The 26736-nt window shown below is 44.1% G+C and overlaps 1 protein-coding gene across 2 annotated transcripts in view; it reads right to left on the reverse strand.

Annotated features, from left to right (window-relative positions):
* Positions 1-20379: 20379 nt before the first annotated feature.
* adck1 (aarF domain containing kinase 1) overlaps positions 20380-26736 on the reverse strand; it is a 765048-nt gene continuing 758691 nt past the window's right edge. The window contains exon 10 of one of the 2 annotated variants that reach the window (XM_072273241.1): positions 20380-20499. In XM_072273241.1, coding sequence (XP_072129342.1) covers positions 20425-20499 — 75 coding nt within the window. In that variant the 3' untranslated portion in view covers positions 20380-20424. The remainder of the gene's footprint in view (positions 20500-26736) is intronic. The other variant, XM_072273237.1, reaches the window with a different exon arrangement.

A 26736-nucleotide genomic window follows, 5' to 3' on the forward strand; every position in this document is an offset into this window, starting at 1 on the left:
AATGAAGCTGTTCAGTCAAGCTTTTAGAAGCGGTTTAGACACATTTTCAAGGACTCTAAAATCTCATGTTCTCAATATTTATTTATTTATTATCATTTGATTTATTTAAATGTACACAGTTTGTCTTCTTTTGCATATTGGTTGTTTGTGAGTCTTTGTGTGTGCAGTTTTTCACTGATTCTATTGTATTTCTTTGTTCTACTGTGAACGAATATGCACAAGAAAATGAACAGGTAGTACATGGTGACATATGTATTTTGATAATAAATTTACATTGAACTTTGAGGCAGTCTGTTGTACACCGGGGAAACTCAGTAGGTAAGGTATGGGTAGCAAGCTGTCACGAGGAGTAATGAGATGTTGAAAGGCTAACCTGCTTGTGTATGTCTATCATACGCTCATCACTTCCAGCCACTCAGCCCATCTCCAAGGTGTGGTGCATCAGGATATCTGCCACCCTGGCCATTCCCTTTTCTCTCTTCTAATTTCTGGGAGAAGATATCGGTGCATGAAAGACAAGACAGCCAGACTAGACTCCTGAAGCAATCTCCTCTGTCAAATCCCTTTCCCAATGGATCCCCAGCCACTTTTTTTTAATCATCCTGAGATATAGCACGGTAACGTCTTTCCAGTTTAATGAGCCCGTGCCACCCAATTCCACCGATGTGAATTAACACACTAAGTCGTACGTCTTTGTAATGTGGGCCCACTGCAGGTCGATGGGAGCAGGCAGCTTACGTGACTCAGCAGGGACTAGATGGACTGAAGGGCCTGCTTCTGTGCGGTATGATTCTATGATTTCATGTGGGAGGAATCCAGAGTACCTGGAGGAAACCAACACAGTCATGGGAAGAACATGCAAACTCCTTGTGAGAGTTGAACCCCGACCTTACAGCTGGCATAGTAAAGCATTACACTAACCGCCATGCTAGCATGCCGGCTTTGGGCTTTGGACTAAGCGTTGGTAAATGAGATCAGTAATGATGGTTGGCATGGGCATAATGGGCCACAAAGCCTAAACCATGCCATGTGCCTTTATGACTCAAGTCTCCTGGGTGCCAACATAGCACGCCCACACCTAAACCTAACCCTTTGGAATGCGGGAGAAAACCAGAGCACCTGAATGAGACCAATGTGGTCACAAGAATTTATATACCCAACCGTAGCTTGGAGGGTAAAGAGTTAACTGTTTTTGTTCAGTACTGACCAGGTCACAGGTGTTAAAAGGATAACATCATCAATGACCAGTGGTGCTGCAGGTAGTGCAGCTGAAACTTCTCTCGAGAGACCCGGAGACACAGGTTCAGTCCAGTGTTATATGTGTCAGCTTGTTTCACATCCTAAAGGCTGGCTGCCTGTTATGTATTTGACCACTATAATTTACCCCCGCAGTGGCAGAATTGTCTGTGTATGGGTGGAGGGGGGAGATGGTATGCCGTGCCATTAACAGACGTGCAAGATCGAAACAACTGGGGGTCATGAATTACGCTGAGAGTTGGCATAGATTCGATGGGCCAATTGGCTTATTTATGTGATGAAATATGAAATGATGCCTGACCATGGAAGAGAAAGGCGGAGAATGAGAGGGGAAAAGAGAGCAAGGGAGAAATTACTTGAACTTTGCACCATTTTACTCTTCTGCACTCATTGCTGTATGGATTTTTGCATTTATCACTAAAATCCACAGTACTTAATCTGAGAGATCCACACAACCAAGGAATTTCTTTGCATCCTGGTGAATAGGACAATAAACTAATCTGAATCTGATTCTGAATGAGAGAACAATGTAGGCCCTCCGTTGATCAGGGTCGACCATGGATGCTGCATCCTAGCTGTCTACACCAGCCCGAGCAGCACATTGTGCAGAGCAGGCTGTTGCCCATGCAGCTGGCTGCCCCTCTCTACGCAGTTCATGAATTCAAAGAAACGGCAGAGGCCAACACAGTTTGGCACCAGCAGCAAACAGCATTGCAGGAGTTGCCGGTCAGCATTTAACTCAATGTGGGACTGCCTTGGAGACTGCAGCTCTATTTCCCCGCCCCCCCCTCAGGATTTACTTCCTAAGCCTTCCCCATGAGTGGGTATAGCGAAAGTTTGAGATCAGAGTTCTCCTTCTTGTAGGTGAGCGGCCAACCTCAGCTGACGAGCCCCATCTGTCCAAAGCAACTGATTCTGGCACCAGTACCCATCTTTACCCCTTCTCCTGTCAATAAAAACTGTCCTACTGGGTTTCATAGCTAAGCCACACGCGAAGGCCAGGAGCTTGGCTTGGTTGTCAGAGGCTATTTGGGAGAACAACTTTGGCTGGAAATCAGGGAAAGCTCCTATCCTTTAATTCAGTGCTGCATGTCTTTTTGTACCTGTGAGGATTTGTAGGGGCTCATATTAATATCTCAACTGGCTTAAGTTCTGTACACAGGTCTCCGAACTTGAACCCACAGCCTTGTTCAGTTCTGGTCGCCTCACTACAGGGAGAATGTGGAAACTTCGGAGAGGGTGCAGGGGAGATTTACCAAAATGCTGTTTGTATTAGAGAGCATGTCATGAGGAAAGACTAAGCGAGCTAGGGTGATTGGAGGAAAGTATAGGAGAGATGTCAGAAGTAAGATTGTTTTACACAGAGAGTGGTGAGTGCATGGAACACTCGGCCAGGGGTGGTGGTGGAGGCAGATACATTAGGGTCCTTTAAGGGCCTTTTAGATAGGCACATGATGGTGGAAAAATTGAGAGCTATGTGTGAGGTTGGTAGTGTTAGGTTGATTTTAGAGTAGGTTAAAAGTTTGACATTTCATGGGCAGAAGGACTTATAGCGGGTGCAGGGGAGATTTACCAAAATGCTGTTTGTATTAGAGAGCACTACTTATGCTGTAGTGTTCAATGTTTCATGTTCTATGTTCTGGAATCTGAGCCCTGCTGACATTCATGGGATGAATCAGTCAGAGCCTGTGTTCATGCAGACCCTGGAGGAGATGGAGGATCCTAAGGCTACCATTCAACATCATTTGGAGAAGAAACATTTCTGGCCTAGATAAGGTTGGTGACGGAAACTGATACGTTGTCAGACACCTCAGTCACAAGGAAGTGTCAAGTACACCATCTAAAATGTTGAGTATTTTTCCCCACAGGTCCATTTGAGTATTAAATGTGAAAGATCACTGAACAGTACAGCACAGGAACAGGCCCTTCGGCCCACAATGTCTGTGTCAACTTAAACTACTTCTTCTGCCTGCACATGATCCACATCCCTCCACTCACTGCCTGTTCATGGGTCTATCTAATAACCTCTCAAATGCCACTATCATATACCTGCTGCCACCACCATCGCCTGGCATCCGTTCCGAGCACCTACCGCTTTCTGTGTAAAAGCTTGCCCCCACCCCAACCCCCACATCTCATTTAAAAGGTGGTATAGCAGTTAGAGAAATCACCCTACAAGTGCCGGCGGTTACAGATCGGGGGTTCAATGCCAGCTTTGTCCGTTAGGAGTTTGTACTTCCTCTCCGTGAATGCGTGGATGATCCAGTTCCCTTCCACATTCCAAAGATGTACAGTTAGGGTTAGGGCTAATAAATTACGGGAGAGCTATGTTGGTGACACCCATGGGCTGCCCCCAGCACAAACATTGTTGATTTGATATGAAGCAAAAGACACATTTCTCTGTACGTTTTGATGTTTTGATGTACATGTGACAAATAAAGCTAATCTTTTTATTAAACTTGCCCTCTTTCACCTTAAGTGCATGTCCTCCAGTATTTGATATTTCTGTGCTGGGGAAAAAAAAAAGACCTCTGACTCCTTAGTTTCAAGGATCAAGGATCAACTTTATTCATCGTATAAGTTTACATGTATTTGGAATTTGCTGTGGTGTGTGTCATGACATGCAACAAAAAACCACAACAGTAAGTAATAATAAAGAATGCTGAATTATATAAATAATAAAATTTGAGGTTACATGGAATAAAATCTGCATAGATACATAAATACATTCTACCCTGGGGAAGTAAGTTCTGTCTGCTGTAGGAAATTTTAACTGAACCCATCCTGGCAGATTATAAAGCTCATACTTGGTGGAGATATATATTAGGTGGGAGAAACACTTGTGGAACACCAAAGGGGTTCCCTTCCAACCATTGGGTTAAAAGTGAAGGCTCTCTCTCCACCTGAATGGAGTTGGTAAAGTGCAGATTTTACAGAGCATGGTGAGTACATGGAACACCCTGCCAGGGATGGAGTTGGAGGCAGATACACAAGGGTTATTTAAAAGACTCTTATATTGGCACATGGATGACAGAAAAACTGAGAGCTATGGTAGGGATGGATTGATCTTAGCGTAGGTTAAAAGTTTGACATTGTTACGTGACCACTGTTTCATTTACTGGGGGTGTCACTTTAAAACGCCTGAATGAGGTGGGACTATGACATCAGTATAACAAGCTGCGACAGACCACTGGGACTTTCAGAGAGGAGAGAGAGAGAGAGAGAGAGAAAGTGTGGAAGCTTTGGACCGCAAGCTGCTGGAGGAGCTTGCTGCAGCGATGGGTAAAGTCTGATAGTTTCCCATACCCTGAGAATTGGGTTGATCAACAGCACCCAGTGCACATTGGATGTGTGACTCTCACTTCGTATGATCCATATGTGGATTTCCCTGGATTATCCTGTGGTGACCACTTTTCTTACCCGTTACATGGTTTCAGGTACGTTGTGTGGTAACCACTTGTGCTGAAGGAATATTCCGTGACTGTCACCTTTGGGGATATTTCTACGTAGATTTCGGAACGACTCGACGGATAGGATCTTCGGCGACTGTTACTTCATTCTCCCAGGGTGGAACCTGTGGAATCTTTCATAATCGCTTCCTCTCTACATTTTAATGTGGATTTACAAGTTTCTCCCCTCACTTATTCTGTGGATTACTGGACCTTTCTAGTTTGCCATCCTCAGACTTTATGAACTGTTCCTAAGCTTGACAATTTGGGAGCCACACACACATAACACTGTTAACTTCTGTTTATTTTGTTTAATCTTTTATATTTTGAATAGATACTAATAAATATAGTGGTTTAACATTAAAACCTGACTCAATTTGTGATCTATCGCTGCTGGTACATAACAACATAACATTGTGGGCAGAAGGATCCGTACACTGTACTATAGAGTTCTGTTTCACCTTTCATGTTCTGGTACCTGATCCCTGCTGATATCCATGTGGCGAATTCGTCAGAACCTGTGTTCTAATGATAGAAGTATAAACATGGAACAAAATGTGCATAAATACATACATACTGGCATGTATTTACAATATAAACAGCATTATAAAATGTAGTTTAACATGCTTACAATGCAGTGCAGGGATGGTGGTAATAGATAGAGGAGGTGGCAGAGATAACTAAAATGGTTGATCAGATTAACTGCCCGTGGGAAGGAACTTTTAAGATGACATACAGTTTTTTTGTTTTTGTTTTAATAGCCCTACAGTGCTTTCCAGAAGGAAGCTTTTTGGAAAAAAGTCGTTTACTGGGCAGATAGTATCCATAATAATTTTCTTGCCACTTTTTTGTCCTGGACACATACAAGTCCTGTGATGACGGTACTGGTGATAGTGATGGTTCTAGTTACAACTCAAGTGCTCAGGACACAGAGTGGCTGAATTTGGGGAGGTTTTGAAGCACAGAGGCATAAATTGTTTCTAGCTTGCTGGAGAAGAACGGAATGTTCATAAGTCCCAATTGGGCCCTGATTAAGTCAAAAGTCAAAGTACATTTATTATCAAAGTAAGTATCTTTCATGCAATGTCAAGATTCATCACCTTTCAGGCAGCTACGAAACAAAGAAACCCAGCAGAACCCATTAAAACAAAAAAAGACCGTCCAACACGCAACATGCAGAGAGAAAAAAAGGAAAAAAAAGTGCAAACAATGGAAGTAAGCAAATAGCATTCAGAACTGAAGTTAACAGAAGTGAGTTCACACTGTGATAGTTGCAGGCCACAGCCACAGTTCAGTGCAGAGGTGAGTAAACCTCGTGGAGTAACGAGTTGAAGTTCAGCGCAGAGATGAGTAAAGCTCACGGAGCGGCTATTTGAACTGGCACGTGCTTCATCTCCGGCCCCCACACACTGTCCTTTGCCATCTGGCGCAGCGCTTAAATCATCCAGCCCTTGCTCTCAGACCCAGATCCGGCTGTTTCGATATGCTCTCGGACCAGTGCCCCACCATCCCAATTCAGCCCGTCCCCCACCATCCCAATTCAGCCCGTACCCAACTTTCCAATTCCGCTAGGCTCTTAAATCGATCAAACCTCGGGTCTTTCCTGGCTCTCAGGCCTGGGTTCAGGTCCTGCCTCCTCAACTCTGCATTGCCTCACCTTGGTTCTGCTGAATCCAATTGCCACCAAATTCACTCCAAGAATGGCCAAACATTGACTCATTCCCCGCCGCCTTGATTCATCCTGCACCTTCGAGACTTCAGTTTCCACTGCAAAAATGCCAGGTCAGACAGTGGTTCAAAACCCAGCACTGACTGGGAAGTTACAGTCTATTGTTTGCAGAGATCATTTAACAGAAAAAGTGCTATCAAAGAAGTATTTAGTTGTTTTCTTTGTTTTATTTGCCACCAACAATCAGTCGCTGAGCTTCATCACCACCATCTTACACCATTGGGGTAACAGAAAAGAACCAAGAGCAGTGGAGATGTTAAATGAACATGAAATCCAGGCACATAGCTTCTTCTTTATGTAGACATTTTGCATCTACTAGGGTGGTCCTACATTAATAATGTTAGAGGAAACAAGGCAATGAGACACAGGAGAGTGCAGATGCTGGAATCTGAAAAAAATAAAACAGCTGTTAGAGGAACTCAGCGGTCAAGTAAACCTGATTCAGAGCAGTTTCTGTAGAAGGAAGGGAATTGTTAACATTTTAGTGTGAAGCCCTGCATCAGGAAGAGGCTGGTGCAGAGCTGGGAACAGCATTGTCCAGACGGGCCAACTAGCCTGATCCCATGTTATAAGTTCAGTCCCGATCTAAGAATGATTAAAGAAACTCATCAGATAGTGTTCAGTAGCAGTTTGAAAATGTCACACAGAGGTCAAGATTGAAAGAGATAGAATAGAGTGTGGTACTCTGTATGGCACCAGATAGATTACCGTTTGAAGAAGTCTCCTGGCAAATTACTTTTCTGTTGACCAGCAGGTACTGAATCTTTCTAATCATTCTGTGGACAGCTGCAGGGCTGGGACCGTTGTACAGAGTGGAAATGGTGCATCAGTTTCATTCCTTCTTGCGGTATCTGGCTGTGTGAAAAGTGGCCACTGTTTTATCTTACATTACAACAATGACTACACTTCAAAAGGACGGAAATGGCTGTAAAGCACTCTGGAACATCCTGGGGCCGTAGAAGGCGCTGAACGAAAACACTTTCTTTGCACCATTTAAATGCTATTTTGCTCCCTTTATTTGTTTCCCACTCCTGTCTCTCTGCTAAGGTCAATCTCCCTGAGGTGGTCATGTCTTTGAGACATTTGTGGAAACAGATTGCTCTCCAGCTGCACCCCACTGGCCCCTATCCCAAGCTGTCCTCTCTAGACGAGCAATCCAGCTGCGTTGCAGCCTGGTGTAGCAACTGCTCTGCCTGGGACCGCAAGAAAGTGCAGAGAGTTGTGGACACTAGCCCAGCCTATCGTGAAAACCAGCCTCCCCTCATAGACACTTCCCACTGCCTTCAGAAGCACTTCTTGATTGCCTTAGTCAAGAAGACACAGCAACATCTACACTTTCAGGGGAGACTGAGTTATGCAAGGCTCCCCTCCACCATGCTAACAACGTTCTACAGGAGCTCCGTCGTACTTGGCTGCATCAATTTGGGGAATGGAGACTGCAAGGTTTCAGACCTCAAGGTGCTACAGAAGATAGTAAAAACCACTGAGAGAATCACCAGGGTCTCTCTTCCCCATCTCCTCCCCCCACGATTCATGACATTAACCAGCCCAAAGTGCCCGGAGCATTATTAAAGATCCCTGCCACCCACCTCACAATCTCTTTGACCCCAATACCAACAGGAAGGAGGTACAGACTATCAGGACTGGGACTGCCCGATGGGGTAACAGCTTCTTCCCCCAGGCTATGAGGATGATGGATACCCTGCAACCACTAAGGTCTTGTCACTGGGACTGTACTGTTTACTGCTTACCTAGCTGTGCACCTCACACACATTATGAATTATAGTTCATTACGGTATTTGTGGTAATATTTTGTTTCATGTGCTATGTGTGATGCATCTTTTGTGGGTGCACCATGATCCAGATAAACTTGGTTTGTTCATTCGGCTATATATAAGTACAGTAGGATGACAATAAACTTGAACTTGAAAGCAACTAAAGTAATCAAAAACCCCTCTCACCCAAGTCATCCATTATTCCTGTTTCATTGGGCAGAAGACGCAAAAGCTGGAGAACATGTACCACCAGGATCAAAGTTCAAAGTTAAGTTCAATATCAAATACACACACGTCACCATATAGGAACTGGAGATTCGTTTTCTTGCAGGCATTTACAGTAGAAAAGAGAAATACTATTGAAGCAGTGGGAAATCAACACAAAGACTGACAATCAACAGATGTGCAAAAGAAGACAAACTTTTAAAAGTACTACTGCGAACATGAGTTGGAAAGAGTCATTGAAAGTGAATCTGTAGGTTGTGGAATCAGTTCTGAGCTGAGGTGAGTGCAGTTATCCACGCTGGTTCGGGAACCTGCTAACCCACTCTCATAAGATTCTTCAAACTGACCTCATGAACACAGAACATAGAATAGTACAGCACAGTACAGGGCCTTCGGCCCACAATGTTGTGCTGACCCTCAAACCCTGCGGCCCATATAACACCCCACCTTAAATTCCTCCATATACCTGTCTAGTAGTCTCTTAAATTTCACTAATGTATCTGCCTCCACCAGTGACTCAGGCAGTGCATTCCACGCACCAACCACTCTGAGTAAAAAAACTTCCTCTAATATCCCCCTTGAACTTCCCACCCCTTACCTTAAAGTCATGTCCTCTTGTATTAAGTAGTGGTGCCCTGGGGAAGAGGTGCTGGCTGTCCACTCTATCTATTCCTCTTAATATCTTGCATACCTCTATCATGTCTTCTCTCATCCTCCTTCTCTCCAAAGAGTAAAGGCCTAGCTCCCTTAATCTCTGATCATAATCCATACTCTCTAAACCAGGCAGCATCCTGGTATTTCTCCTCTGTACCCTTTCCAATGCTTCCACATCCTTCCTATAGTGGGGCGACCAGAACTGGACACAGTACTCCAATTGTGGCCTAACCAGAGTTTTATAGAGCTGCATCATTACCCCGCGACTCTTAAACTCTATCCCTCGACTTATGAAAGCTACCACCCCATAAGCTTTCTTAACTACCCTATCTACCTGTGAGGCAACTTTCAGGGATCTGTGGACATGTACCCCCAGATCCCTCTGCTCCTCCACACTACCAAGTATCCTGCCATTTACTTTGTACTCTGCCTTGGAGTTTGTCCTTCCATAGTGTACCACCTCATACTTCCCTGGTTTGAACTTCGTCTGCCACTTCTCAGCCCACTTCTGCATCCTATCAATGTCTCTCTGCAATCTTCGACAATCCTCTACACTATCCACAACACTGTCCAAACTTCCCTGGATCCCTTGCCTTCTGACTTTCTGAAAAAGCCTACCATGTGGAACCTTGTCAAATGCCTTACTAAAATCCATGTAGATCACATCCACTGCACTACCCTCATCTATATGCCTGGTCACCTCCTCAAAGAACTCTATCAGGCTTGTTAGACATGATCTGCCTTTCACAAAACCATGCTAACTGTCTCTGATCAGACCATGATTCTCTAAATACCCATAGATCCTATCTCTAAGAATCTTTTCCAACAGCTTTCCCACCACAGACGTAAGGCTCACTGGTCTATAATTACCCGGACTATCCCTAAAACCTTTTTGAACAAGGGGAAAACATCTGCCTCCCTCCAATCATCTTCTACCATTCCTGTGGACAACGAGGACATAAAGACCCTAGCCAGAGGCTCAGCAATCTCTTCCCTCGCCTCGTGGAGCAGCCTGGGGAATATTCCGTCCTAGGGATTTATCCGTCCTAATGTATTTTAACAACTCCAACACCTCTTCTCCCTTAATATCAACATGCTCCAGAACATCAACCTCACTCATATTGTCCTCACATATCAAGTTCCCTCTCATTGGTGAATACTGAAGAGAAGTATTCATTGAACATTTCGCTCACTTCCACAGCCTCCAGGCACATCTTCCCACCTTTATCTCTAATCGGTCCTACCTTCACTCCTGTCATCTTTTTGTTCTTCACATAATTGAAGAATGCCTTGGGGTTTTCCTTTACCCTACAGACCAAGGCCTTCTCATGTCCCCTTCTTGCTCTCCTCAGCCCTTTCTTAAGCTCCTTTCTTGCTACCCTATATTCTTCAATAGACCCATCTGATCCTTGCCTCCTAAACCTCATGTATGCTGCCTTCTTCCACCTGACTAGATTTTCCACCTCACTTGTCACCCATGGTTCCTTCACCCTACCATTCTTTATCTTCCTCACCTGGACAAATTTATCCCTAATATCCTGCAAGAGATCCCTGAACATTGACCACATGTCCATAGTGCATTTCCCTGGAAAAACATCATCCCAATTCATACCCGCAAGTTCTAGCCTTACAGCCTCATAACTTGCCCTTCCCCAATTAAACATTTTCCTGTCCTCTCTGACTCTATCCTTTTCCATGATAATGCTAAAGGCCAGGGAATGGTGGTCACTGTCTCCCAGATGCTCACCCACTGAGAGATCTGTGACCTGACCCGGTTCGTTACCTAATACTAGATCTAGTATGGTAATCCCCCAGTCGGCCTGTCAACATACTATGACAGGAATCCGTCCTGGACACACTTAACAAACTCTGCCCCGTCTAAACCATTGGAACTAATAAGATGCCAATCAATATTAGGGAAGTTAAAGTCACCCATGATAACAACCCTGTTATTTTTGCACTTTTCCAAAATCTGCCTCCAAATCTGCTCCTCGGTATCTCTGCTGCTACCAGGGGGCCTATAGAATACCCCCAGTAGAGTAACTGCTCCCTTCCTGTTCCTGACTTCCACCCATACTGACTCAAAAGAGGATCCTGTTACATTACCCACCCTTTCTGTAGCTTAATAGTATCCTTGACCAGTAATGCCACCCTCCTCCCCTTTCCCCCCTCTCCATCCCTTTTAAAGCACTGAAGTCCAGGAATATTAAGAATCCATTCCTGCCCTGGTGCCAGCCAAGTCTCTGTAATGGCCACTACATCCTAATTCCACGTATGTATCCAAGCTCTCAGTTCATCACCTTTGTTCCTAATGCTTCTTGCATTGAGGTACATGCACTTTATCCCTTCTACCTTCCTACCTTTACACCCTTTATTCTACTTCTCTTTCCTCAAAGCCTCTTTATATGCTAGATCTGGCTTTATTCCATGCGCTTCTTTCACTGCTCTATTGCTCCAGGTCCCATCCCCCTTGCAAATTAGTTTAAACCCACCCCAACCATGCTAGCAAACCTACCTGCAAGGATATTTCTCCCCCTCAAGTTCAGGTGCAACCCATCCAATCTGTACAGGTCCTACCTTTCCCAGAAGAGATCCCAGTGATCAAAAATCGAAAACACTGCCCCCTGCACCAACTCCTCAGCCCTGCATTCAACTGCCATCTCTTATCATCACTGTCACGTAGCACTGGCAGCAATCCTGAGAAGGCCACCCTTGAGGTCCTGCTCTTCAGCCTTCTGCCTAGTTCCCGAAACCCACACTTCAGGACCTCATCCCTCTTCCTGCCTATGTCGTTGGTACCAACATGTATCACGACTTCTGGTTGCTTTCCCTCTCATACCAGGATGTCGTGCACCCGGCCAGCGACATCCCGGACCCTGGCACCCGGGAGGCAACAAACCATGCGGGTGTCCTTCTCACGTCCACAAAATCTCCTGTCTGCTCCCCTGACTATAGAGTCCCCAATGACGACAGCTCTCCCCTTTTCCGTCCCACCCTTCTGCACCACAGGGTCACGTACTATATAGATGATCTTTTGAACTCCCAAACTACCTCGCTGTGGCCCTTGCTGCTTACACCTGCTCTGTACTTTCCCAGTAACATTCCATCAGTGTGTGCCATGTTGTATGACCTGTGCGATCATGGTCACTCCGTGACCATGATTGCTCCTGGCAAATTTTTCTACCGAAGTGCTTTGCCATTGCCTTCCAAACCCTGTAACAGCAACACTAGATTCTGCATTTTGCTGTTGTATTCCTTTTGTTGTACCACATGTACTATGTAAAGAATGATCTGCCTGAATGGTGTGGAAAGCAAAGCTTTTCACTGTATATGTGACAATAGTAAGACAATTACCAGCTATCAACTACAGCAACACCTCTTTAGCTCGATACTGCTTTGGTAAAAGAAATTAAAGGATTGACTGTTTTCTAAATGGAGAGAAAATACAGAAAAAAAAAACTGAGGTGCAAATGGATTTGGGAATCCTTGTGCAGGATACCCTAAAGGCTAATTTGCAGGTTGAGTCTGTGGTGAGGAAGGCAAATGCAATGCTAGCATTTATTTCAAGAGGACTAAAATATACACTGCCTATAAAAAGTATTCACCCTCCTTGGAAGTTTTCATGTTTTATTGTTTTACAACATTGAATCACAATGGAAACAATCTGGCTTTTTTGACACTGATCAACAGAAAAAGACTCTTTCGTGTCAAAGTGAAAACAGATCTCTACAAGGTGATCTGGATTAATTATAAATATAAAAAAACTAAATAATTGATTGCATAAGGATTCACCCCTCCCCTTTTAATATGATACCCCAAGTCATCACTGAGGCAGCCAATTGGTTTTAAAAGTCACATAATTAGTTCCACGGTAATCTATTTTTGGAGACCTGTGTGCAGTCAAGATGTTTCAATTGATTGTAGTAAAAGTACACCTGTATCTTGAAGGTCCAACTGCCGGTGAGTCAGTATCCTGGCAAAAATTACACTCTGAAGGCAAAAGAACAATCCAAGCAACTCTGGGAAAAGGTTATCACAAAGCACAAGTAGGGAGATGGATCAAAAGTGGGGAATTTAGCTGTTTCATCTCAAGAAACAAATAGCCCTCTAACCACATCCCCTTCCTTCAAAATTCCAAGTTCGAAGTACATTTATTATCAAAGTATTATCATATACATCTTCTTACAAGCAACCAGAAAACAAATAAATACAACAGAATCCATGAAGAAAAACACACAACAAAGACCGTCAAACACCCAGCTTGCAAAGAAAAAGAACAAGTTGTGCAAGCAATAAAAAAGTAAACTAATAATCCACTGAACACAGAGTCCTCGAAAGTGAGTCCACAGCCACGGAGGCCGTTCAGCACTGAGGTGAGTGCAAGCGGGCCAGGAGCCCGATGGCTGCAGGCCACAGGTGCAGAGTCAGTTCAGTGCTGAGGCGAGTAAGACACGGGGTAGTGAGCTCAACACCGGTTCATCCTCCACCCTCGGCTTGACTCCTTAATGTTTTTAATGTGGCTCGAAGTTTCAATCTAGTTCCTTTCCCTCAAGACCCATGTTGACTTTCTCAGCCAGCGGCGATCAGCACGGTAGGTTGTTCGTTGGTGATGCAGTGCGACATTTAAAAAGAGCTCAGGTGCTTTCGGTTTTTGACTCAGGTGGTGTATGCAGAGCGGCCATTGTTGAAGTGGGGCATTGTTAGAGTGGTCTGGCTTTGGCTCAATGAGCTTGAGCGTAAACGGGCTTGGGCCAGCACATGCAGACTTTGTGAGTAAGTTTCTGGTGATTTTTTCTGTTGGTACACAGCTAGTCCCCTGAGAATGGATCTAGCGGTGGTGGTATGTTCTTTGTCTGAGATGTGGGAATACTGAGAAACTTCCAGTTTCCCTGACAACTACACCTGCATGAAATGCATCAAGCTGCCACTCCTTGGCGACTGTGTTAAAGAACTGGAGCTACAGCTCGATGACCTTTGGCTCATATGGGAGAATGAGGAGGTGATCGATAGGAGCTACAGGGAGTTAGTCACCACTAAGTTGCAGGAGACTTGTCCCTGGGTAACTTTCATGAGAGGGAAAGGGAATAAGAGCCAGTGCAGAGTACCCCTGTGAGGATCCCCCTCAATAGCAAGCATACTGCTTTGGATGCTGTTGTGGAGGGGAGTGAGGAGGGAGACAACCTACCAGGAGGAAGCCACAGTGACCAGGTCTCTGGCTCTGTGGCTCAGAAGGGAAGGGGGAGAAAAGGACTGCAGTGGCAATAGGGAATTCCATAATTAAAGGAGCAGAAAGCAGATTTTGTGGATGTGAAAAAAGACACCCAGATGGTATGTTGTCTCCCAGGTACAAGGGTCAGAGATGCCTCAGACTGGGCCCATGGCATTCTACAGGGGAAGGGTGAGCAGCCAGAGGTCGTGATACATATTGGTACCAACTACGTAGTTTGGAAAATGGAGGAAGTCCTGAAGAGAGAATATAGGAAGTTATGCATTAAGCTGAAAAGCAGGATCTCCAGGATAATTGACTGCCTGTGTCACATGCCAGGGCAAGAACAGGATGATTTGGCAGATAAATGCATGGCTGAGGAATTGGTGCAGGGGGCAGGGATTTGGATTTCTGGATCATTGGGATCTTTCTGGGGAATGAATAACCTGTACGAAAAGCATAGGTTACACCTAAACCTGAGGGGGGACCAATTTCCTTGCCGGCAGATTGGCTAGAGCTGGTGGGGAGTGTTTAAACTAATTTGAAAGGGGGATGGGAACTGCAATGATAGCACTGAGAATGGGGCATAGAAACATAGAAACATAGAAAATAGGTGCAGGAGTAGGCCATTCGGCCCTTTGAGCCTGCACCACCATTCAGTACAATCATGGCTGATCATCCAACTCAGAACCCTGCACCAGCCTTCCCTCCATACCCCCTGATCCCTTTAGCCACAAGGGCCATATCTAACTCCCTCTTAAATATAGCCAATGAACTGGCAACTGTTTTCTGTGGCAGAGAATTCCAAAGATTCACCACTCTCTGTGTGAAGAAGTTTTTCCTCATCTCGGTCCTAAAAGGCTTCCCCTTTATCCTCAAACTGTGGCCCCTCGTTCTGGACTTCCCCAACATCGGGAACAATCTTCCTACATCTAGCCTGTCCAATCCCTTTAGAATTTTATACATTTCAATAAGATGCCCCCTCAATCTTCTAAATTCCAGGGAGTATAAGCCTAGCTGATCCAATCTTTCATCATATGAAAGTTCTGCCATCCCAGGAATCAATCTGGTGAACCTTCTTTGTACTCCCTCTATGGCAAGAATGTCTTTCCTCAGATTAGGGGACCAAAACTGCACACAGTACTCCAGGTGTGGTCTCACCAAGGCCTTGTACAACTGCAGTACAACTACGGCTGACAAGGGAAGTCAAAGGCAGTATAACAGCAAAAGAGAGAGCATATAATTAGTGGGAAGGTAGGAGATTGTGAAGATTTTAAAAACCAACAGAGTCAATTAAAAAGCCATAAAGAAAGAAAAGATAAAATATAAAGAAAAGGTAAAATATAAAGACAAGCTAGCCAAGATATAAAAGTGGATACAAGAAGTTTTTTTCAGATATATAAGGACTAAAAGGGAGAAGAGAGTGGATATCTTACTGCTGGAAAATGAAACTGAAGAGTTAGTAATGAAGGAGGAACTTAATAAGTATTTTGCGACCGGCTTCATTGTGGAAGGCACTCGCAGTATTCTAGAAATGAGAGAGTGTCAGGGGGCAGAAGTGAGCATAACTGCTATTACTAAGGAGCAGGATCTTAGGAAATTGAAAAGGCTGAAGGTAGATAAGTCACCTCGACCAGATGGATGACCGCCCAGAGGTAGCTGAAGAGATTGTGGAGACAGTAGTAATTATCTTTCAAGAACCAATAGGTTCTGGAATGCTTCGGCAGGAAAGGACAATTGCAAATGCCATTCCACTCCTTAGGAAGGGAGGGAGGGAGGCAGAAGAAAGGAAATTATAGGCTATTTAGCCTGACTTCAGTGGTTGTAAAGATGCTAGAGTCCATTATTAAGTAAGAGGTTTCAGGGTACTTGGTGGCAATGATATAGGCCCAAAGTCAGCATGATTTTCTGAAGGGGAAATCTTGCCTGACGAATCTGTTAGAATTCTTTGAGGAAACAACAGGCAGAATAGACGAAGGAGAGTCAGTTGATGTTGTTTATTTGGATTTTCAGTAGGCCTTTGACAAAGTGCCACACTACAAAATAAGAGCCAATGGTATTATGGGAAAGTTACTAACATCGATAGAAGATTGGCTAACTGGCAGGAGACAAAGAATGGGAATAAAGGAGCTTTTTCTGATTTGCCGTTGTTGACTAGTGATGTTCCGCAGGGGTCAGTGTTGGGACTGATTCTTACCCATTATTTGTAATAATTTGGATGATGGAACTGATGGCTTTGTGGATGGTAGGAAGATAGGTGGGAGGGGGAGTGGTGGCTGAGGAAACAGGGAGCTTGCAGAAGTACTTAGACAGATTGGGAGACTGGGAAATGGATTGGTGGATGGAATATTGTGTAATGATGTGTATGGTCATGTACTTTGGTAGTAAGAATGAAGGCATAGATTACTTTATAAATGGGGAGAAAATCCAAGTATATGAGGTGCGAAACTTGGGAGTTCTTATGCAGAATTCCCTAAAGGTTAATTTACAGGTGGTAAGGAAGGCAAATGTGAAGTTAGCATTCATTTCAAAAGAATTGGAATATAAGAGCAAGAATGTAAGGCTGAGTCTTTATGGGGCACTGGTCAGATCACACGAGTACTGTGAGCCCCATATCTAAGAAAACATGTGCTGGCATTGGAGAGAATCCAGAGGAGGTTCACAAGAATGATTCCGGAATGGAAAGGTTAACGTATGAGGAACCTTTGATGGCTCTGGGCCTGTACTCAGTGGAGTTTAGAAGAATGAGTGGGGGGGGGGGGGGGGGCGGGATCTCATTGAAATCTAGTGAATATTGATAGGTCTAGACAGAGTGGGAGAGGTGGGTGAAACTAGGACCAGGGTCTATGGCCTCAAACTAGAAGGATTTCCATTTAGAACACAGATAAGGATTGCCACAGGTGGCTGTGGAGGCCAAGTCATTGGGTATACTCAAAGCAGAAGCTGATATGTTCTTGATTAGTCAGGGTGTCAAAGGTCATGGGGAGAAGGTAGGAGAATGAGGTTGAGAGGGATAATAAATCAGCCATGATAGAATGGTGCAGCAGACTTGAAGGGCCAAATAGCCAAATTCTGCTCCTATGTTTTATAGTCTCATAAAGTTTAGTGCAATGCGTTACAGAGCAAGACACACAAAATGCTGGAGGAACTCAGCAGGTCAGGCAGCATCCATGGAGAGGAGTAAATACTCGACGTTTCAGGCCAAGTCCCTTCACCAGGACTGCTGTTTTAAATTCAAGTTCAATTCCTGCCATTTTCTACATGGAGTGTGTCCATTCTCCCTGTGACTACGTGGGTTTCCTCTGGGTGCTCTGGTTTTCTCCCGCATTCCAAAGGAGTTGGTAAGTTGTGTGCCAGATGCGTGGCGACATGATGGCTTAATGCTCGCCGATCTGATGTGACACAAATGACGCACTTCACAGTATGTTTCAAAGTACGTGTGACAGATAAAGCTAATCTCACCTTTGTATTTTAACATTTCCCATGATGTGTACACCATTCAATTATGTTGACAAACTGCACAGCAAGTTGAAGAGAAGGTGAGGATTTCTTTTGCCATTTGTCAGGAAGTTAATGTCATTAAAATAAATGGTATGTCTCGTATTGTCATGTCACCTACCATCCTTGATGTTGATTGTCAACAAGTGGTTGCACAGCATTAGTTAACATCTGCAGGCTTCTGACTGTCTCTTGGTTACATTCAATGAGACAGTGCATTCACCTCCCAGCACCAGACAAGTCTGATCCTGCTCTTGAGATGCAGTTTAATGTTCTCTGTATTAATCCACTGGAAGTGCATCTCACTTGGCTGAAGCTGAAGTAGAGGATCCCTCCGGAGATTCCACGGAAGAGCGCATCTTTCACTCAGTCTCCGTATTAACATATCACTGTCTAGAGGACATGTCAGCACCTGGTTTGGCAGAGATTTCTCCAAGGGACAGGGCTGAACCAACTCGGCACCACTCTGATGTGACATCTTCTCCGTTTGAAGCATTTTCAGTGCTGTGCAAATGAGTTATAATTATTTTCTCTTGCGGTTGTGAGCTCAGTTGGATGCCTTGCAGGGACTGGAATTAGTGCTAAGTGTTTGTTTTCAGAATGTGGCTCTGTGATCACACAGCGTGACTCACGCTCCATACCCCAAGAACTATGCTGCCATGAAGTCACCGAGTCTTAGAGTATTCCAGCACAGAAACAGGCCCTTCAGCCCATCTAGTTCATTCTAAACTAGTCCCATCAACCCTGGACAATAGACCTCCATACCCCTTCCATCCATGTACTTATACAAACCTTTTAAATGTTGAAATCAAACCCACACCACCCTCTGAGTGAAGAAGTTCCCCTTAAACATTTCACCTTTCACTCTTAACCTATAATCTCTAGTTCTAGTCTCACTCAGCCTCAGTGGAAAAAGCCTGCTTACATTTAACCTATCTATACCCCTTATAATTTTATATACCTCTATCAAATCTGCCCTCATCCTCCTGCACTCCAGGGAATGAAGTCTGAACCTACTCAACCTTTCCCAATAACTCAGGTCCTCACGTCCCAGCAACATCCTTGCAAATTTTCTCTGCACTCTTTCAATCTTATCGACATCTTTACTGTAGGAAGAAGGTGGAGATGAAATTGCGCGTCACTTTCTGTGCTCCAGCACGGACTGTGCCCACCTGAGGTAAGAGTGTCTGACGGTCAACAAAACTTTGGTGGACGCACATTTGGTGTACGGTGTGCAATTCTCATCGCTGAGTTACAGGTAGAAGGTGGAGGCTCTAGAGAGGGTGCAAAAGAAGTTTAACAGGATGCTTCCTGGAGTAGAGACTATAAGTTACAAGGTGTAGTTGGTTCTGCATTTTTATTGCTTCCAGTTGAATATGAATCATAATCAGGATTATTATCATTCACATCTGTTGCAAAGACTGTTATTTTGTGGCAGCAGTACAGTACAAGTCATAAAAAGTTATTATTAAATAATTAAATAATGCATAGTCTCTTGGCCTCACTAACTAATTCATTATGATCTTGTACCTTAGTGTTCACCCACACGGCACTTTTTTGGTATCTTATACACTTCATACTGCATTATTATTGTTTTACCTTATTCTAGCTCAATGTTCTGTGTGCATTGAGATCTGTATTTGATTGTATAAACAATATGCAAGACAAGCTTTTCACACTGTCTTGGTACTTTCAAGATTCAAGAACTTCACTCCCTGTACACAAGTGTAAAGGAAACCAAGGTAATTGTTAGTCCAGATCTGATGCAGCACAAAAACACACAACAGATAAAGAATACAACAATAATAAAAATAAACAATAAATATAAATACATAAGATAGCTTATATACATACAGTAAATTGATAGTATGCCTGTAGAGTGATGCTAGGCTACACATAAGGTGACTGATAGGAAATAGTAAAGGAGCTTCAGTCCGAAACATTGACTGTTTACTCTTTCCCATAGATGCAGCTTGACCTGCTGAGTTCCTCCAGCATTTTGTGTGTGGTGAAGTAGTGACCGAGTTAGTAGGTGGAGGTGTTGATCAGCCTTACTGCTTGGGATAAGGAACTGTTTTTGAACCTGGTGGTCCTGGTGTGGATGCTACTCCCTGATGGAAGTGGGGCCAATGGTCCATGAGCAGGGTGGGTGGGATCATTCGTGCTGTTACTGGCCCTTCTCTGGCACCGTTCTGTATATACAGCATGCCCTCGCAGGCAGCTAGGCCGGTGCCAGTGATGCTTTGAGTAGCTTCTTGCACCATGCACTCCTGCAGCTTGTTAGGGTGCTCTCTACTGTGCATCTGTAGAATGGTGTGAGTAAGGCCGTGCATAGTTCAGCTCTCTTCAGCCTCCTCGGAAAGTAGAGGATTGGTGAGCTTTTATGACTGTGTAGAAAATGTTCTGGGACCGAGGGAGGTTGTGTGTGATGTGCACTCAGAAGAATTTGAAACTGCTTGCAGTTTCCACTGCTGTGTCACCAATGTAAAGGAGGTTGTGAGTGGTGAGAGTTCTCTTGTCTTGTTGACATTATGGAAGACGTTATTTGCCTGGCACCAGGCCTCGAGCTCTTCTGCCTCCTCTCTGTAGGCCATCTCATCATTGTTGGTGATGAGCCCCACCACTGCCATGTCATCGGCGAACTTGACAATGTGATTCCTCAGGTGTTTGGCCGGGCAATCGTCTGTGAGAGCCCTGGGGGACCTCCTGTGTTGTGGAAAATGGGGAGAGAGCAAACAAAACCAATGTTATAAGTGATGATAAAAAATAAACAAATAAATAAATGAGATATGCAAAAGAGGATAAGTGAGATAGTCCTGAAGAAGGGTCTTGGCCCGAAACGTCCACTGTTCATTCTTTTCCATAAATGCTGCCTGACCTGTTGAGTTCCTCCAGTGTTTTGTGTGTGTTATGTTGAATTTCCAGTATCTGCAGACTGTCTCGTGTTTTTGATAGTGATGTTGGACCATTCAGAAACCTGATAATGGGTGGGAAGAAGCTGTTCTTAAAACACTATACTACTTCAATGTACTTAAGTACACATGCAAACAGCTTCGACAAGCCGGCTAAACCAGGTGAGGGTAGTCAACGGGTCTCAAACCCTTGGTGAGATAGGGAGTTGCCTATCCCAGCATGTGAAGACAGACTCTGGCGGATTGAGCGGACGAGACCAATGGAAGGTCCAACGGTCAAGAAGGCGGTCTCTGCAGGCGTCATGGAACGTGTAGAGCAGGACAAGACGCAGAAGACAACCTGGTCATCCACTGCACCTAGTCCCATCTCCAGCCGTCTCAACTCTGTCTTGCCACTGGATCCAGATAGGAATTGTGAAGAGAAAGTGAGGCAGATGCTGTGCAACTCTCCCTCACTTAAATCCAAATCACGCGCTAGTCTCGACACCATCATAATGGTGTCAAGGTCCTCATTGACGTCGACGATGGATGAACAATAAAAATACTTAAGTACAGAATTCAGTCTGGAAGGCACATTATCAAAAGTATTTCAGCTTATCTCAGTGCATGTGACAATAATAACCATTTGCAAACTTGGATTATTTTCTCTGGAGCATCGGAGGCTGAGGGGATGATCTGATAAACATATTTAAAAGTATGAAAGGCAGAGGGTGGGTAGACAGTCAGAAGCTTTTTTTTCCTTAAAGTCCCATTGTCAAATACTAGAGTGTATAGATTTAAGGTGGGTGTTTTAAAACTTTAAAGGAGCTTTACGAGAGAAGGTTTTTTTTTAATAAGAATGGTAGGTTCCTGGAGAGAGCTGGAAGGAGGTGTGGTAGAAGTAATGTTGAAAAGGCAAAGATGCATAAACTAGAGGACATCGATTTGAGAGTAACAGGAAGATATTTAGGAAGGATCTGAGGAGAAACGTTTCCACCCAGAGAGCGGTGAGCACCTGGAATATACTGGCAGAGAGGGTCACTTCCTGGTGAACACTTTAATCACCTTGGCATTGAAGGCTACAGGCTAAGTGTTGGAAGATGGAATTATTACGGATCAGTGCCCACTGGTATGTATGAACATGGTGAGCTGAATGGCCTCTTCATGCTGTATGATTCTATAACTCAAGACCATAAAGCCAAAGGTCATTTGGCTCATTGAATCAGCTTCACCATTGGATCATGGCTGATTTGTTATCCCTTTCAACCTCATTCTCCTGTTTTCTCCCCATAACCTTTGATGCCTTTACTAATCAAGAACCTATCAACATCCACCTTAAATAGACCAGCTGTCTGTGGCAATAAATTCCACAGATGCACCACCCTATGGCTAAATAAATTCCTCCTCATCTCTGTTCTAAAGGGACATCCATTTATTCTGAGGCTGTGACCTCTGGCCCTATATCTCACACTATTGGAAACATACTCTCAATGTTCACTCTATCCAGATCTAGGCCTAAAACTCTATAACATAGAGCACACAGTCCAGTGGGTGGAAGTGACTCCTGCTCTCCTGTCCTCTTAGGAGACATGGAATATCAACAATGGGCACCTCAAGGCACTAGGGAAGTACCATCTCCATAAAGTCCTCCAGATCTACTGGCAAACCAATGCCAGTGCCAACAGTGTGGTTTTAATTACATTATCATGCTCTGATGGGGATGCCATGTCATTGAAATGCACGTCACCAGGCTCCCACAAGGAGCCCTCTGCTCTAAGCTCCATCAGTACAGACACTTCAACGTTCTTCCCAAAGTTCCATTGAAAAAATATACAACATCCTCATGGACTGATGGGAGTCTCTGGCCTGAAACCCTCTCAAGATAGAGAGGGGTGTCTGGGAAAGTGCTGAGCACCTTGAATTCTCCTTTTTGGGAGAATACTCAAGGAAAATGGTAGAAGGAGCACACCTCTGCACTGGATCAGAAAAAGCTACAGAGGATTCTAAACTCAACCAGCTCCATCATGGACACTAGCCTCCCCGCCACCAAAGGCATTTTCAAAAGGCAATGCTTCAAGAATGTGGCTTCTATCATTGAGGACCCCCATAAGCCAGGACATGCCTTCTCATTTCTACCATGAGGGAGGAAGTGCAGGAGCCTCAATGTTTTAGGATCAGCTTCTTTTCCTCCACCTTTAGATTTTTGAATGGTCCATTACTCATGAATACTACTCATTATTTTGCACTATTTATTTATCATGCATTTCTTATAGTGATTTTTTTAATGTACTGCTTCCACAAACAATAAATTTCATGACATATGTCAGTGATAATAAACTGATTCTGATTCACCTCCCAAACTATGAGGAGAAATTGAGCAGATTTGGCATGTACTTGTTTAGCAGAGTAAGAGGAATTTTAATCAAGTATTTAAAATCCTTAAGGGGTGTGACAAGGAAGTGAAGTTCATGCTTGCTCTGTCTGGAATGATTTTGTCTGTGGAATAATTGTTGGTGCCAGACGGGGTGATTTGAGTATCTCAGACTGATCTCCTGGGATTTTCACACACAAGTCTCTAGATTTTACAGAGAATTGTGTGAAAAACATCAAGTGAGCAGCAGTTCTGGATCACATTCTCAAAATGAGAGTCCAGTCCGTGGGCACCACTGTAGCATAGCAGTTAGTGCAATGTTATTATAGCTTGGAGTGTCAGAGTTCAGAGTGCAATTCTCTTTCTGTCTGTAAGGGGTTTGTACATTTCCCCATGACCGCATGAGATTCCTCCGGGTGCTCCAGCTTCCTCCCACAGTCCAAAGATGCATTGGTCTTTGGACAGTGGAAAGAAATTAACTAAAGGTTAATTGGTCATTGTAAATTGCCCTGTGATTAGGCTAGGATTCAACAAGTGGGTTGTCAGGCAGCACAGCTCATCGGGTTGGAAGAACCTGTCAGCACTGTATTTCTAAATAAAACAAAAATAAAAATTCAGTACACAGTCCTAGAGCAATGCAGCCTGGAAACAGTCCACTCAGCCCAACTCATCCATGCCGACCACAATGCCCTTCTAAGCAAGTCCCATTTGTCTGTGTTTGGCCCACATCCCTCTAAACCTTTCCTAACCACCGAGCCAATCCAGGAATCTTTTAAATGCTCTCGTTGTACCTGCCTCACAATTCATTGGGCAGCTTTTCCCATATATGCACCATGCCCTGCATGAAGAAGTTGCCCTCATATTCCTTTTAAATCTAGGCGCCTCAAATCTATGGTCTCTAGTTTTTGATTTTATGCACTTGAAAACTATGCCTTCATATTTTATTTGTTTTTGTAACATTCTCTGTCAACTCCAGAGATAGTTGTGCGTGAAAATTCCAGATCAATCGTTTCCGAGATACTCAAACTACCCTGTCAGGCACCAACAATTATTCCAAGGTCAAAGTCATCCCAGACAGAGCAAGCTTGAACTCCACTTCAACTGTGTCAAGCCTGTAAAGAATTTTATATACTTGATTAAAATTCCACTCATTCTGCTAAACTTGCCCTCTAGTTTTTGATTTCCTTTCCCTGGGAAATAGACAGTGTGCATTTATGGTGCCACAGTCGCGCAGTGGTTAGCCCAACGATATTACAGCTCGGGGGATTCCAGATTTCGGAGTTCAGTTGCAGTGCTGTTCTGTAAGGAGTCCCTGTACAACTTCCACATCAAATGCATGGATTTTCTCAGGGTCCTTCATTTCCTCACACAATCCAAAGATGTACCAGGTAGGTTAACTTGTCATTGTAAATTGTCATGTGATTAGGTTAGGGTTAATTGGGCTTGCCAGGGGTTTGCTGGGCCGGAAAGGCGTACTCCACACTGTATTACTAAACAAATAAATTATTCCCCACATGATTTTCTGCACATCTGTTCGGTCACCCCTCAGTATCCTAGGTTCCGATGTCTAGAGTTCTAGCCTGCTCAACCTCTCCCAAGTCCCTGAACATAGAACATTGAACACTAGAGCACAGTACAGGCCCTTTGGCCCTCGATGTTGTGCTGGCCATTTAACCTATTCCAAGACCAATCTAACCCTTCACTCCCTCATAAATCCATTTTTCTATCATTCATGGGCCTATCAGAGTCACTTAAATGTCCCTAATGTAACTGCCTCTACCACCACTGCTGGCGGTACATTCCATGCACTCACCAGCCTCTGTGTAAAAAACGGAACTCGGACATTCCTTCTCTACTTTCCTCCAGTCGCTTTAATATTATGCCCCTTCGTATTAGATATTTCTGCCCTGGGAAAAAGTCTCTGGCACTCCACTTTGTCTACATCTGTTATCACCTAGTACACCTCCATTGTCACCTCTTACTCACCTTCTCTCCAAAGAGAAAAAGCCCTAGGTTGCTCAACATGTCCTCAGAAGACACACTCTATTATCCAAGCAGTCGCCTGGTAAATCTCCCCTGCACCCTCTCTAAAGCTTCCATGTCCTTCCTACATGAGGCAACCAGAACCGAACACTATGTTGAAAATCAGAATCAAGTTTAATACCATTGGCATATGGCATGAGATTTGTTGTTTTATGGCAGCAGTACATTGTAATATATATTAACTAAAAATATACAATGCAATAAGTCAGACATAATAAAGAAAATTAAACTAAATAAGTAGTGCAAAACAGAGGGATAAAAATTACTGAGGTAATGTTCATTGTCTATTCAGAAATCTGATGGCAAAGGGAAAGAAGCTTCTCCTGAAATGTTGAGTGTGTGTCTTCAGGCTCCTGTATCTCCGCTTTGGTTACAGCAATGAGAAGACAGCATGATGTGCACGTGTGAGGGGGTTGTGAGAGAGTGGAATGAGCTGGGAGCGCGTGGTACACGTGTGAGAGGGTACCTGAATGATGTAGGTCCTTAATGATGTATGCCACTGAACAGACTAGTGCCCTTAATGCAGCTTGCAGCGTTGAAAACTTTCTGCACCTCTTTACCCTGGCAACATTCATGTAAATATTCTTTGCACTCTTTTCATCTTAATGAAGTCTTTCCTATAACAAGGTAACCAAGATTGTACATAATACTCCTGACGCGACCTCGCCAACATCTTGTATAATTGAACTATGATGTTCCGACTCCTGCTTCCAGTGCCCTAACTGATGAAGTCCAACATGCCAGGTAAAGGGCCGGTAAAAGGTATTCACTGTCCCCTCCGAAAGATTTCCTGTTTTGTTCTTTTACAAAACTGAATCACAGTGGAGTTAATTTAGCTTTTTTTGACACTGATCAACAGAAAAAGACTCTTTTGTGTCAAAGTGAAAACATATCTCTACAAAGTGATCTAAATTAATTACAAATATAGAACACAAAATAATTAGAAACATAGAAACATAGAAAATAGGTGCAGGAGTAGGCCATTCGGCCCTTCGAGCCTGCACCGCCATTCAGTATGATCATGGCTGATCATCCAACTCAGAACCCTGTACCTGCCTTCCCTCCATACCCCCTGATCCCTTTAGCCACAAGGACCATATCTAACTCCCTCTTAAGCATAGCCAATGAACTGGCCTCAACTGTTCCCTGTAGCAGAGAATTCCACAGATTCACCACTCTCTGTGTGAAGAAGTTTTTCCTCATCTCGGTCCTAAAAGGCTTCCCCTTTATCCTCAAACTGTGACCCCTCGTTCTGGACTTCCCCAACATCGGGAACAATCTTCCTGCATCTAGCCTGTCCAATCCCTTTAGGATTTTATACGTTTCAATAAGATCTCCCCTCAATCTTCTAAATTCCAATGAGTATAAGCCTAGTTGATCCAGTCTTTCATCATATGAAAGTCCTGCCATCCCAGGAATCAATCTGGTGAACCTTCTTTGTACTCCCTCTATGGCAAGGATGTCTTTCCTCAGATTAGGGGACCAAAACTGCACACAATACTCCAGGTGTGGTCTCACCAAGGCCTTGTACAACTGCAGTAGTACCTCCCTGCTCCTGTGCTCGAATCCTCTTGCTATGAATGCCAGCATACCATTTGCCTTTTTCACCACCTGCTGTACCTGCATGCTCACTTTCAA

The sequence above is a fragment of the Mobula birostris genome, chromosome 1, assembly GCF_030028105.1.
Source record: "Mobula birostris isolate sMobBir1 chromosome 1, sMobBir1.hap1, whole genome shotgun sequence".
Taxonomy (NCBI): Eukaryota; Metazoa; Chordata; class Chondrichthyes; order Myliobatiformes; family Myliobatidae; genus Mobula; species Mobula birostris.